Source organism: Indicator indicator, chromosome 1 (genome assembly GCF_027791375.1).
Source record: "Indicator indicator isolate 239-I01 chromosome 1, UM_Iind_1.1, whole genome shotgun sequence".
In the NCBI taxonomy this organism is placed as follows: Eukaryota; Metazoa; Chordata; class Aves; order Piciformes; family Indicatoridae; genus Indicator; species Indicator indicator.
The window spans coordinates 112,923,727-112,939,213 of record NC_072010.1 but is presented as its reverse complement, the minus strand read 5'-3'; the positions used below and the strand labels follow the sequence as shown (position 1 = coordinate 112,939,213).

At 38.2% G+C, this 15,487-nt stretch overlaps 1 protein-coding gene across 5 annotated transcripts in view; it reads right to left on the bottom strand.

Annotated features, from left to right (window-relative positions):
• Nucleotides 1-1,555: 1,555 nt before the first annotated feature.
• SON (SON DNA and RNA binding protein) overlaps nucleotides 1,556-15,487 on the bottom strand; it is a 37,328-nt gene continuing 23,396 nt past the window's right edge. For 2 of the 5 annotated variants that reach the window (XM_054381957.1, XM_054381950.1), the window contains exons 7-12: nucleotides 15,344-15,454; nucleotides 14,861-14,977; nucleotides 7,656-7,803; nucleotides 3,136-3,204; nucleotides 2,929-3,044; nucleotides 1,556-2,522 (exon numbers count right to left, since the gene is read on the bottom strand). In XM_054381957.1, the coding sequence (XP_054237932.1) occupies nucleotides 2,364-2,522; nucleotides 2,929-3,044; nucleotides 3,136-3,204; nucleotides 7,656-7,803; nucleotides 14,861-14,977; nucleotides 15,344-15,454 (720 nt within the window). In that variant the 3' untranslated portion in view covers nucleotides 1,556-2,363. Of the gene's footprint in view, nucleotides 2,523-2,928; nucleotides 3,045-3,135; nucleotides 3,205-7,655; nucleotides 7,804-8,566; nucleotides 8,647-9,449; nucleotides 9,571-14,860; nucleotides 14,978-15,343; nucleotides 15,455-15,487 lie in introns of those variants that run through there. The other 3 variants (XM_054381966.1, XR_008489124.1, XR_008489125.1) reach the window with 3 other exon arrangements.

Below are 15,487 nucleotides of genomic sequence, written 5' to 3'. Positions count from 1 at the left end.
AGCTTTAGATTCAAATACCATTCTAAAAAACAAGGAATGAAACTAAAACAGGAACCCCCCAAATCAAGAACTGTTCCAAATAGGGCATTACAGACCTTAAACTGTTTTCTTTTTATATGTCTTCCTTAAGACCAGAAGTTAAATCCACACACAGTACCACATCTTTAAGGCATGAAATCCACAATTTGCCTAAACAGTTACTTTTTAAAATGGAATCTTAACGGAACTGCATTCATCTGCCCTTTGCTGAAAAAAAAAAAAAGGTAACATGGATCTTTACATTATACATGGGGAATATAAATCAAAAAGAGAACAAAGTAACAAGTACAAGAGAGTGAATGTTCCCAGATCCAATACTGTACAGCTGTGAAACCAGTGGACACCATTGAGTAAACAGAACGATCAACATCTCTGATGCTTTAGCGCTACCAAACCAGACATTTAAACAGAAGTCTGATTACGGGTTGCTCCCACATCCCAAGTTAATTACTTGTAAGTCATACATCCGAAACACAGATTCAGCTAAGACAGATACAACAACCATTTCTCCCAGACATCTTTCCATGGCTGTACCATCATATTTACTTTTGGTTTTCATACACGTTCCAAATGTTCAGCAAATGAAGCAAAGAGAATTTCAGATATTTAGTAAGAGACTGAAGGCAAGAAGCCGAAGGGGAAAAAGTTTAATCAAAGAAAACTACTTAAGCATTTCTAGAGCACTTTGACAGACTAACAAGGGGATTTATTTCTTGGAAGTGTGTGGTGGAGAACCAAATACCATTTCTCTGCTGTACACAACGTAAGACATTGATCCCTCTTCCTTTAGGGCAAAGAAAGACACCTTGTCCATTAAGTTGACAGAACACACACAAGTCACCTTACTTTGTGGAAGAAGAGGTACTAGCAATTCTTCACCTCTGCGTTCCTACTACCATTACAACGGTCATTTGCTGTAGGCCTGAGCACAGCTTTACTGCATACAAACTGTAGTTTGTTCCTTCCCAGATGAAGAACACAGAGAAACCTCAAAAGTCTTTTCTGAAATAAGCACCTCAATTACTTCAGTCCATACAATCCTGGCAATCTGCTTGTAAGTCAATACAAAACTGGCAAGAGGTGTACAACGCCTTTTCCAAGTGAAAGTGCACATAGCTCAAGAACTAATACTTCTGAAATTAAAAAGAAAGGGGAAAAAAAAGAAGTAGGAAAATCTTTCTAAATCCTCTCCCTTGTCAAACTGCCAAAACTCTGGATCAGTCTTGTCTCCTTGAGGGCAGAGTACCATTACAGAAAATTCAAGCCCAAGGAGTTAATTTGGTAATAGTACAAAGCAACCAAAAACGTCAGGAACTGATTCTGCAACTGGAACAGCTGTTGATAACCTTGATAAAGCATACTTTCATACTGTGCATTTCTTCAAAGAGCCGTCCTGGCATATGTTTTAATTACTGCTTACTGACCAGTGATTAAGATTATGAACTTGTGCTGCTTTATTGACCAAGTTGGGTACAACAATTTAAGCATCATTCTATCCCTTCCCTCCCGCCCCAAATCCAGTTGTAGATTTGTTAGAGTTCAAAATTCACATTAACCACAAATTCATACAATCAACATCAGGCAGTGTGTTAATTGGTTTGGAATAGACAACTCCATCATCTCCCTTCTCAGAACATGCAGGGAGAGTCACCTTTACATTGCAAGTCGCATCGGTTCCATTGCTGGACTTCCTGTCATCCCTTTGAAAGCGAGTCTTTTGCCTAATCTCAGGTGTCCTAGAGCATGGGCTGTGTGGCCAGTTGCAGTGCACCACCGAGTTAACCCCACAGACAAAACTCAAAGAGAAGCCAGAGTGTTAACTCTGTACAACAGGGCAACCACCGTGTGCTTCTCACAGGGGTCACAGTACTGGCCCAGTATCTGTCCAGCAGTACACGCCAGCCTCGACTAGACTACAGTAAGCCCTGTGACCTTTTACCATCTGTTGGCAAAAGCCCACAGGCAGCTTTACCGAGACCAGGGAAAACTGCAGCATAGTACAAAACAGTATGAAAGAGTTAACATTCCGTATTGAAGAGGAATCGCATGGGTTTTTAAACAAGGGTTTGTTTGGATTACTGATGCCTCCAGAGTCTGATTTAGTCATTTAAGAAATAATTACATCACTAATGTAAACAATATAAACATACCAAAAACTAAGTATGATTTAAATACATTTTGATGGTACAAAAGAAAACCTGAAGGTGTCTGTACAGTTTTTACAACGTGGGAATTGCCAATGTATTTACAAACACGAAAGGGCAAATACCATTTTTTGTGCAGAGTATAATTTTCTGAAATAATGTCAATATAAAAAACAATATCTAGCGGTGTGAGGCACTCCTAAACATGGTGGTATTAACCATGCTTTCCTTTGGTACAAGTCCCATCGCTTGGAGAGCTGCAGTTGCTGCTGTGGCTTTAGCATGCTTCTTATTAAGGCTGGCAAAAGTAGGCCTGTATTCATTTCCATTGACTCTCACCTGTTTAGGAAAAGAAAGGGAGGGAAAAAAAAATTTGTTAGGCAGTGCCTCCTTACTACTTCTGGTTCAAGGCCATGTCCCACAGCTGCTTTAAGCATGTTCTCTATTTACTATCTCTATCACTACCTTTATAACAGTAAGATTTAATATCACAGCAAGAACAGGACACCACACCAGAGATCAGTTATTTTAGTAAGAAGTGGAATAATGTTTCTCAGTGGATTTACAGGTTAGTGTCCTTGAGAGATTTCATTTGGCCTTAAAGGAAATAGGATTTTGGCACTGCTTAGCAGACTTCAGCCTGCTCACCTCAAGGTGGGCTTTTATGTTTTTACACAAATACAAAAATGAATTCATGTCACCCTTAATAGAGGAACCAACAGCAAACAAGGAGACTCAAACACACCTTAAAGATAAAATGTTTGCGATGATCAGGCCCACTATCATCCACTAACACAAATTCAGGTGGTGACCATCTTCTTTTGTTACAGATCTCCATCAATGCAGAAACTGGGTGTTTACCTTTAAAGATAAAACATGTTTGAGATTCCAATGCCACTACCAAAGCAATCATTTTAAATGAGATGGTTTTTTAGACAAGTAAGAACCTCACCTGAAAGATCCTTCATCACAACATAATGTCCAGATCTCTTTTGTGCCTTCTCTCCCACAGCAACAAGCCCTAAATGAAACACAATGAAGTTTACATTTACGATTCCCACCTGATTTCTGTATTCTCCTCAGTAAAGCAACAATATGTATCAGTGGAGATGAAACTTGCAGACACCATACAACTGCCTTTTCAGAAGTCTTTCAAACCTCCCTTTCATCCAGCATTATTTTTTCCCTCCCATACTACAAGTAACATTCTTCTCAACCACTCTTGACAAGCCAGGTAGTAGAAAACTTTGGCCAGTCCTACCCAAGTCAGGAAATGCCTGAGTTTCCATGCCTTCTTTGAAGAAACACTGAGCAAGAGACAACTTAAAACATTATTTGTTTTGTGCAACCCCAAAGTCATCCACTGCCTCCTCACATACTAAGCATTTGAAGTACTTTCATTAAACAGTAAATAAGGAGTGTACCGAGTATGTTTTATGATACAAATAACACACTGTGGTGCTCTTATAACATGAGCCCTCTTTATTAACAGAAATCAAGTATTTGTCCTTTATGTGCAAGTTCACAGCCCAATGACAGTGATTTCAACCACGTCTGAATATAAAGCAGCAGAAAAGCATGCAGCTGGGCCACAAGTCAATGCAGAAAGCCCAAGTTCCAATGGAAGTCACTATGCAACACTGCAGCTGAACATTATTCTTACAAGAAACAAAATGAAACACTTACCAAAACTGTATCAAATGTCAGTAACCAACCACACCATGCCTATGAAGTGGCTTGAGTTTCTTTCCATTCACTTTGCCATTATCTTAAATAGATGTAAACTAAATACCTGACCCCTTCTTCAGTATTTCTCAGACTTCAATCTTACAATATTACTTTGTTTCTTACCTCAATTTGTTTCTATTCCTGGATTTGGTGAAAAAAGACAGATACTGCAATTGCTTCCATTTTCCTCCTGTTCCTTTAGCTTTTTGTAGTTGACATTTTATTTTGTTCTCCTTTAATAGAAAATTCTTCCCTCCTTACCAGATTTTCATCCTAATATTCACGTAGCTCCTAAATAGAGACTTTTCAAGTGGCATGAAACCCTCAGAGACTACAATCAGTGAAATAAAGTTGTGGGTTTTTTTCTAGAATGTTACAGAATTTAGTATCAAAATAACCATAGATTTCCATCCAAAAAGACCCAAACCCCAAACAAAACCAAACCAAAAAACACCCCAAACCAAAATTATTTTATTCTCCACATTAATACTGTGTCTCACTCACTCTTAAGTTACCAACACTTGACTTCTACATCTTGTCCGTGGTACCTCAAGAGGATTTTCAAAATAGCTGCAATGGAATCTGACAGGCTCTGCTGATAGAACAACCTTATTAGAGTAACCAACAAAAGGCTCAAGAAGAGTTTGGTTTCAATGCTGTTGGTGAGAAGACTACAGATCTCACTCAAGTATCTGAAAAAAACAGGGTCTAAGCAAAAGCTCTGGCAAAGTCAGACAACCCTTTGGTTCCTGTCTTAGTGCAGCCTCCTGAGCAATGCCTTAGCAAACTGCTTGTTCCTTTATATGGAAATGTTATTTTATTTGGGGGATAAGTTCTAAAAATGTGTTAAAAAACCCTTACAAAACAAAAACATGGTGGTTATTTAGTAACAGACAAATTCCTTTTAAACACTTGTAACTCTTCCTTACACTTCTACACAGAAGTTTAAAAAAATTATTTCAATACATTTAAGCATCAAAGAATGCTAATGTGTGAAGAAGCTTTTCTGGTACTCATAAACATACGATCACTGTTCAGTTGCTTCTCTGCATGAAACACACTGCTATTTCACAATGCAAGTTGTCTCCCTGTATTACAGACTTGGTTGGTTCAACATTAAAATGTATTCTTGATCAACACAGAACACCTTTAGATCTTTTGTGGAAACGTTTAGATTGCATGTATATATAATAATCAAATATTTCAGAACTATGACATGAAAGCAAAACCTGGCCACCATATTTTCAGATTAATCTATCAAATGCCACAAAGAGGCATCCTTTAACTCCATCTAACACTTTTAATTGTTACTGAAGACCAAGCATTCTGAAGCAGAGAGCGAACTATCTGTTGCAGAATGCCCAGCACAATGAGGACCTGATCCTGTCTCAGGCCTTAGGGCTTGATGCTTGAAACTTCGGTATCAAATTCTGCAGGCTTTAAGGAAATTTCTATTAGAAACCACACCAGGATCCTAGGGCACACTTCTAGAACTGGAAATTTGAGCTGTAACACAGCTGTGTATCACCAAAATGTTTTTCATGTTCAAAATATTCACGGAATGTGCAGCAATACTGCATCTTTCCTATGACACAACAAGAAGCAACGTAATAAACAGAGCTAAGTCTTCCCAGCTTCACCACGAAATCCATCACTATGTTACACGGGCTGCTTGAGAAAATAATACTGAAACTGACTGTTCTCTTCCCTCTGACTTAGAACAATCAACCTAAATTGAAGAAACTCTTACCAGAAGTGAGAACTTTACAAGACAACAACTACAAAGATCACATACTCACAGACTGCATCAGGTTGGAAGGGTCATCTTGCCCAACCCCCCTGAAGTAAGCAGAGACACCAACTAGATCAGGCTGCCCAGGGTCTCATCAAGTCTCATCTGGAATGTCTCCAGGAACAGGGCCTCAATCACAAGCCTCACTGTAAAGAACTTCCTCCTCATGTCCAGCCTAAATCTACCCTGCTCCAGTTTAAAACCACTGTCCCTCATCCTATCACTACAAGCCCTTCTAAACAGTCCTTTGCCAGCCTTCCTTTAGGTGCCCTTCAGATATTGAAATGCAGCCATGAGGTCTCCCCAGAGCCTTCCCTCCTCCAGGCTGAACAGCCTCAATTCTTTCAGCCTGTCTTCATAGGATACGTACTCCAGTCCTCTGATTACCTTTGTGGCTCTCCTCCGGACTTGCTGGTCTATGTTTTAAGTAACAGTAACAAAATATTTTTCAAAGATATGCTCCACAATTGCTCTGTCATCACATGTAATTTTTTTCTTTTTCTTTCTTTTCTTCTTTAAACAGAAAGGTTGCATAGTAGAAAACAGCTGAAGAGCAACTTGGGTCATTGTCTTTATAAACTGAAGATATTCATACTACTGTGTTCTGTATTTGATACTGTTGGCCTTCTTTATAAACCTGCTGCTGGAAGGTCTTTAGAATTTAGAAGGCAGTTAATATTTTCGTAACATAGGGTTGCCTTCTTATTTTCTACCTTTTGGTGTATAATATTTAAATGCTTAAATTTTATCTTCACTACTAGCTTGGTCACTTGAGCAGTATTGAACTACCTGTATTGAGAAACAGATGTTTTGACACCTGTAGTAGAGATTACTACAACTCCAACAGCAGCTCTGCAAATAAACCTCACAGCATTTGCACCTATACGCTTAACTTTTCTTTTAAGCTCAATTATGTCAAAAGCTAACAGAAACCCATAATTCAAAGTATTTTCATGCTTTGATATTAGATGTGATCAATCAATGTGTTAAATGGCCATAAAATATAAAAATAAAATTTAGGATGACAGGAAATTTGTTTTCCCACAGTCAGTGGTGAATTGTGCCTTTTGGTAACATGCAAAATAGAACAGTTAAATCATAAATCTTGACTGATGACATGCTACATCTTGTAGTTAAAATGGTTAGAACTTGTACAGGCGTTTCAGGTGGAAGGTTTGAATACAGATTCACTCTGAAAACAGAACTCCCTGAAAATGCTGGCAAGATGGCCAATCAGATGAACCATGTTCTGCCAACTTAAGCAGCAGCATGCTGCCTGTAAACAAAAGGGTGATTCTTTTGAGTCAAATGTGCAAGTGCAATGGTTCTCCACCTGCAGCCATGGACTATAGGAAGAACAGGAGGAAAGATTGCTAAAGCAGTCTTTGGAAACCATCAGAAAAACACTACTGTAGGTGAACACAGGTGCCTGCAGCAGACTCAGAGGAGGAGACAGAACAGCGGGGAGGTCAGATGGAGAAATTGGAAACAAAGGCCATTCGGAAGACTAAAACCATCAGTATGATCATCTGTTCATGTCAGGACTTCTGCTGAAAGGCAACTCAACTCCATAGCTATCACCTCAGTCCTTCACCCCAGATTAGAAAAGAACTATTCCATCTTCTATCCTGCCCCATCCCTGCTTCAGCCACTTTCTCCAAATCAACTACAACAGCTTCTCCACTTCCCTGTCTGTGCTCTCTCCATACATCAAACATCCCTAATTTAAGAACCACTGAGAAGCCCTTTTTAAAACGGGAAGTGAAGGTCTAAGACCTATACACATAATCCAGGAATTGAAAAATTCCTATCAAAATCCTCTACATCATTCTATTGCATTTTACAGTCAAGCTGTACCCAGAAAAATCTTACTATTTTCAAGTTATTTTGCCTCTATTAGAAACAGACATGAAAAGTTTATACTGTCACAAGACACTTAAGGAAGGGCTTACCTTTTCGATCTGTCTTAAAATCAACCATAATAGGCTCAACGCTGCCTTCCTTGTTTTTTCCAAGTCCTTCTCCTTCTCTCCAGCCCATTTTTCTCATCAGTTGAGCTCCCATTCCTCCAGTTACAGGGGCTGCTCTTAAGAACTGATCCTATCCAGAAAAATAAAAGTAAAACAAGTGCTGAAGTTAGCACTAGGACTTTTTAAAAGAAGTGGGAGCTTCCAATAAATGTTTCTAACAACCTTTCACAGACTCAATTCAAAAAAAATACACCTTAGCTTTATGTACATAACACTTTGTGTAAACCAGAATTCACGCAGACACACGAGACACAAATCAATATTCTCAAAAAGGAACAACTTAAAATTCTATTGCAATCCAAAAGTGGCAAGTGACCCATTTCAGACATGAGTATTTAACAAAATTATAACCGTCCAGTTTTTAACACAGATACTTTGGTTCCAATGCATCTCTTCTCATCTTGTGAAAGGAGGCAGTGTTAACTGTTTAACTGGCAACATGCGTGCCAAGTGTACCTAGTTATTGAACAAAATACAAGCACATTTAGTAATGACATTCACATAGTGTTTAGGTGTATTTTAAATATTAAAAATAAAAATAAAAAATAAGAATAAAAAATAAAAAAGTTTCCCATTTTATTATACAGCAGTTGCACATTCAAGTCCTACTCTGAAAATCCACATGAAACACACAAGTTTTTATTTTCTTTTCTTTAAAGGAAAAAAAAAAAAAAGGCGCTTAGCCACACAGTTTTTAGCAGCAGTAGTCTTCACATTCTTTCAAATCATCATTAACACAATAGTTGTTAAATGGTGAAAGCTTATATCAACAGAAATTTTAAAAATCTGTTTTGATGTAAAGAACTTTAAAAACTCCTTAAATGTTTACGTACCTAGGCCTCGATGGCCGCAGTGTTGTGAATAGTAGGGCTGGCATTGACCGTGGCAAGAAGGCAGCTACAAGGATTTGACCCTGAAACAAGTTTCCATATAGAGGGGTGAAAGTTCACAGGTTATTCTGTGAACTATCATCTCTCTTCTGCACCCCCCGCTGACCCAAGTAAGTAAGTCAATCATTTCCATCACAGCAAAGAACTGCTTGCCTTAAAATATACAAGTTTACACACTGGCACTGATAAGTCCATCCGTTATTTCACATAGTAGGTTAGATGATACAATGCCTAGCATTTTTGTGAAGATTTTGCTTACTATCAAAGCAAATTAATAGAACAACTGAGGTTTGTTTTTGTTTGGTTTTTTGTTGTTGTTTTGGTGCTTATTTTTTTTCTCCTTTGAGTTGTGCTTGCAAAAGTAAACATTTCCCAGATTTGGACAAAGGACTGATCTGATATGACCTTGGTTTTGATTTGTACATAAACAAAACTGGAAGTCTTACTTTTGCAGATACTAAGGATAATAAATTTTTAAGGGGATTTCAAACTGGCAACTGACATACACTAGCCACATATATGTGTGATCCCCACTAAATGTGGTGTTAAAAAGTTAAAAAAATTAAAATTTAAAAAATTGCTGAAGTTTGTGGCAAGACTTCTCCAAATATTTATCTATTGATCATGCAATTGGATGCTGCATTTACTAACAAAGAGGTTTGATGGAAGAGTAGAGAGGCTAAGTGTACCTCTTTAGGTGTAAAAAGAGAGGTGTTCAACGTTTTTCTGACTGGTGCAGACCATGCAGTGTGTGTGTACACAGAGACAATCAGTTTCTTTGATACAAACTGCCTCAATCTATACACCTAGAATGACTTTTACTTACTTCCATTTTCATCCTCCCCTCTCTTTTCCAGGAACCTCTCATAAGAAAAGGGCAACCATGCCGAGAATGATACAAACCCCAGTCAATGTCACCCTGGGTTCCGACTCCTCTTTTGCACCTGCTTTGCAATGATAGAATTTTCAATATCAACATCTGTTTCATTATCACCAGCGTGTATTCAGTTCACAAATGACAGAGTGCAATTTCTTGATGAGGTCATTTCAGTATTACATGGATTTGGTACTAATTCAGGGGTTTGGAGTGATGTAAAAAATCAAAGTATTCCTATTAGTAGTTAAAAATCAACACCCTGAGTTCCTACATAGGAATTATGAGAGCCTGAACAAATTCCAAATACTGGAAACAAAAAAAGAGTTCTGAATTTCGAAGTGCGGTTCATTAAAAGCACCTCTTCCAATGTGTGAATTCAGAATCCTACCTTTTAACTTCAGGAGGAATTTCTTACATTATGTTGACCCTTAAACATGTACAAGAGAACCAGGACAGCAAGAAATTAGGAATGAAAGTTTTGTTTCATTACAGAACAGCTGTACTTGTGCCTCAGACTAAAAGGCTAAATGAAGTAATTCTGCTAACTATGAATTAAAGAGACAGAAGAAGCCTATACTGATTCAGTTTCCTGAAGAAGCAAAGCCAGCCTGCAGCTAAGGGAAAAAGGTAGTTCTGGTGGTGGGTTTTTTTTAAGAATAAATTGAATCCAAGTCTCTAATGTCATCTGAACAATTATCTTTAACTATCTTTTACAAAATAATTTTATGACAGATGACTTCACTAAGCCCCTAAGTACAGGTAAAAATTAGTGCTATGTAATTGCATTTAAAAATACAAAAATATTAGAAATGTTAACAAGAGCAGGGAAGCAAGATACACACTTATTTTTTAGTTTCAAAAATCATTAAAGGCTGAGTCTCATAAAACTATTTACCAGCTGTCTCCCTTTGCAGATCTGGCCCCATTTGCCTATCAAATCGAAGAGGACAATACAAATTTATTATAATTTTTCTCATCTTTTGATCCTTAAATTCCATGAAAGGTCAGCAAAATAAAGCACACTTCTGTTCTCCCAGCAGAGGGAGACAAATCATCAGTTACATTCTTGTGTGAACACCTTTTCTTTAAACAGAGGGCTACATAGTAAAATTGGATCACTTAAGAAGGTTATTTAGTAATTTTAAAGTTCTTCCTCTTTGAGTGCTACATCAGGACAACAATTTTGGGGAGACATGAATGCCTGAATTAGCATTTAAGGACTTAAGCAAACATACACACAAGAAAAAATAGACCTGAAAGATACTTTTACAGTCCTGAAACAAGTTGGACAGTCACTGTGTAACTGCAACAGCTGTCTTTGGGGAAAAGTACAGCACATAGGCACTGAACTGGACAACCTACAAAACAGCACCACCATAATCTGAGAGAGCTTGAAATATATCAGCAATTTCTGCTCTCTGAAAATATCCATTCCTTCTCACAATGCTGACATAGCACTAAACCAATTTCTGTTAGATGAAAGGTTTATTTCTTTTGAGCAGTAATTTAGTAGTCAAAAGATAAAAAGGCCTTAAAGGCACTAGGGGGACAGTTTCAGCTACAGCATAATGGGCTGTCTTTCAGATTAAGACTAACTCTGAACAATTTGTCTGAGTCAAGTAATACAACCAACCATGTATGATTGGCAAAATTTTTGCAGAGTAACTGCATCTTTCATTAAACTGGAACTTCCAGCAGCAGCTGCATTTCTGCCCCAATACAGGAAGAATACCTTTCTGAAGAATCTCATCAAATGTCTTACAAATCTATGCTCACAATAAGCCTCAGGATTTCTGTTCTGTTCACAGCTTTTGCATACAATCAGTAGCAAGCAAGCTGAGGAGAGCTGGAGAAAAGAACATTTTGAGGTCTCAACAGGGAGTCTGTCCAGTATAACGAACATATAGATCATCTGCTTTGCCATGTGGCCTTCATCTCCAAGTAAAGCTCACTGTGTCATATGAGGCAGTAAGAATACAGGTATTTTGAAGAGCAGCCTTGTTAGAAGGTCAGCAGTCATTGTGCAAGTGACAATCACGAGACTTAGTTTTACCTTCATTGCTAACATTAAGTTTTACTCATCTGCTATGACTGCAGAAGAATGGAAAGAACACTTGAATCTTTCAGAACTTCTTACACAAAGCAAAGCATTCTAGCAGCCACAGTAAAACTGCTTGCCATGCTTTACATAGCACAACCAAATGACAGGGGTCTCAAGCCCTGTGTGCTTTAAAACATTGCAGAAACCTTGTTTGGGAATGCAGGTTTAGGCTACAAAATTAAGCTGATAAATCCAAGAACAAGGGGTGACTCTGGGAAAGTCTGAGTAAGTAGACCTCAACAGAATTTTCTGAGAAAAAAAAATATTTGACCACTTATTCTGATTTTACATTTAGTCAGAACAGTGTTACGTGTAAGAAAAAAGGAGAAAAAAAAAAAGCAACCTCCAGAACAAGTCATGTTTGTGAACTGATTACACGGACAATGATAAACTGAAACAAGAAACCACTTTTCAGAAGGAAAAGATGATATTGTTCAGAAATCTGTTTTAATGATACATGAAACCTAACAATGTATTATATTCCTTTATGAACGCTGCCCAGAACCTTGTGCATGAACACCATGAATTAGCATATTACTGGGGAAAAATAAACCATACCTCTAATTGGTTCATCAATCATTCAAATACGCCACGTTAAACATTTCAGTAACTAATTCCCTCAAAACTTTGAGATAAAATTGAAGTTGCAGGCCTGTTTTGGTTTGAGTACATATTACCTCTCCAGAGTAGTTTTTAAAGTAGAAAAAACAATCTGAAATCCAAGAAATGCAAAGTGAAGACAGCACTTATCAAGCAGGCTTCCCAAGTACTTCTTCCCTCCTGACACCGCTCTTCCTTTTTGTTACATCTATTTAGCTTTGTGATTCTCTCTGTCAAGCACAATGTCTGCACATATTCCAATTTTTTTGCTACTGATACACAAATAACTAGCTTACACAGGCTCTGTTTCTTATGGCAACTGCTTATGGCAATCTCTCAAGCAAAGTGCCTTCAGTAAACAACATCCTCAGTCAGAAACATGCATTAATTTACACATGCAACATGTCATGTTAAAATGCATTTTCTCAGGACAAAAAAGGAGCACAAGTCTGACTTCTCAGTGCTACACTGCATAATTAACCGGAACTAAGTTATACAACTCCAAGTACCTAAGTAAAATACAACCTGTACTTTGCATTTCATGGTTGGTTTGCGTTGTCACTGAGAAAGATAACATGCATTCAGAACCCATCATCCCTACCCATTTTTTTCTGTGGAATCACTAGCTAAACACAGGATATGACTTCCAATTAAGTTCATCAAACCTAAGTGTTTTGAATGCTTTAGCAAGCCCCACCATTCCTAAAACCAAAAAACCCCAACAAACCAGAGCAAGCATTGCACAGCCCCTAATGCATTTTGTAGAGGGTACATGACTGTAACTACTTGTCATCTCATGAGTTTGATGGCAATGTGTGTGCGAATATGGAACCTGGAAAGAGCAAAGAAGTCAAGCTGAGGAATGCCAGAGCGGGAAAGAGGACTGTGTCCTCACCTTCTTCACCCAGCAACTCTTGTTTCCAGTAGCAGCCTCCTTTCTGACAAACCGCATGGTGCTTGCTAAGGAGGATGCCTACTACTGCAAAGCACTACATTTTTACAGCTATGAGAAGGAATTCAGTGCTTCTGCCAGCTCACTCTTATTTCTAGATTCAACAAAAAGTTCCAATATGCTTCTGCACCTCACAGCAGTCGTGTTCATAAGCCAAAGATCAGACTCATCTATCATTTTTGTCCTATAAAGCTTTTTGTTGTTTTCAGTTTTCTTAAAGCAGATAACAGAGTGAAGCTAAAAGACTAGGGGAAAACGCATTCGCTTTCTCTGCTTTTGTTAGCAGATACTCCTGTCACTGTAAGGCACAGAAAAACTCAAGACCACAAAACCTAAAGGAATGAAAATGGGATCAAAGGAGAAGGCTTGTGAAAGGGATGATCAGAGGCACTTCCTTTCCATTGCCTTGAGAACCCATTCAAAGTCCTGCAGAATGGGAGAACCCTTTTAGGTTTGCTGATCTCTTTAAAAAGCCTCTGGTGGAAAAGCTCTCCTTTACTCACCTATACATCCCTGCTGAATGCTTTATATTTCTAAGTTCATCTGTCAGGGACAATTATTGTAATCAAAGTCAATATTTTGTTACAATCTCAAAAGTTAGTAATTGTTAAAGCTTACTTCTATGATCTACACCCTGTATCAATACTGAGAATAGCCCAAAAGCCCATCTAACAAGTAATTTGGACCTCTGTGCTGCCTGGCTCTCTGTATTCTCTGGCTATAAAAAGTGGAAAAACAAGTTAGTGAATCTTGACAAAAATATTTCTATTTCTAGGATGTTAGAATTCCAGGCTTTTTGTGCTCAGTTTACACCCAGTTTTATGGAAAATTCTACCTAAGCCTCAAACCTAAGCTACTACCCTGGTTTGAGGGTTGTCTTAACACCACATTCTGTAAGGGTAAGCAGATATACTATATACTCAACTATATTAATTGCAAGACTGACCACCAGAACTCTTTCTTTTTTGCCTGAAAGGTGGATATTGCTTGAATTCCTCAGTTCTACTTCTTGAAAGAGAACCTGTTCAGTATTCATTTTCAAAGATGAAGAATGAATTATCAAACTTGCAAAACGCATGTATGTATGACGCACCACAGCCCAAAAGTAAATCAGTGTTACTCTGCAGTAAGAGGTAACTATTTCACAGTAGGATGACATTAAATCTATTAACCCAACTGCAACTCCTTATATAGTATTCCAGATCTCATGGTTCCCAGAAAACCCTGGTGATACAAACAGAGGCGAAGTGGCGATCAGAGAGAACCAAGTCAAACAAAATGGCAGTTTGGGGCTTGGTTCACTGAATCTGATCACAAAACATCACTGACTTCAATAGTATCAGGATCAAACCTTGCCTGATCTGTTCCAATTCCATAAAAGTAGTGATGGACCTACCACTGCAACCATACCAGCATCACAAATGTCATTTCCGTGTAAGGTAAGTGTATAAGAACCAATCTGACTCATGTACCAGACGCACACATTATTGAAGTACTCTTATGTCATGAGCAACACCTTAATGCACAACAAAACGGACACAGCAGCAGCAAGTGTCTGAATTGATCAAAGACAATGATTTAACTCAACCTGTTGTATTTGACACATGCATTACCATAGGTTTTTAAGGCACGTTTTTTGCATTTTCCAATACTTCCACTGCTATTTAAAACGTGATCGTTAGAAAAGTATGTCTGCAGAACTTCTACCTTTCTAATCCATGCTTGGGGACCACTGTTGGTCAGCTCATCTGAGGACAGTATCTGTGCTCCAGTACTTCCTGTGAACTGGCCGGGTATGGAGTTCGATTGAGCCCAGGCATCAATCTACAAAACAAAAGTGAAACATGAGACCGAACCAAAAAATGGCACATTTTACCTTTGCAATTATCTGTTGATTCTCAGAAGTTCAGTGCTGTGTTCAGTACCACTTATTTGTAAACCACGCTCCAAAAAGCTGAGCATCTTTCTATGATAAGCCTAAAACATGAGCTCAAAGTCTAACAAGTCCATTACTCATGGTTTGCTTATCCTCAAAATGAGTGTTATGAACTGCAAAACAGAGGCAGAAATTTTAATGGGCTTCCACACCCCCATACTTAAAATATTTAAGAAAAAAAAAAAATCAGCTGGCATGAAAGGTAAACATTTACTTTAAGATGGTGACAATGCTGATGAAAAAGTGCAACATACCTGTTCCTGTGCACGATTTAGCATGCACATGGCCTCTAAATCAAATGTGTTTTCATTGAGCCTTTTCTGAGCCAGTGCTCGGTCATTCATAGCTGTAGTTATGTCCACGCCCTAGGAAGAAAAAGACTTCTTTTAAAAATGCTT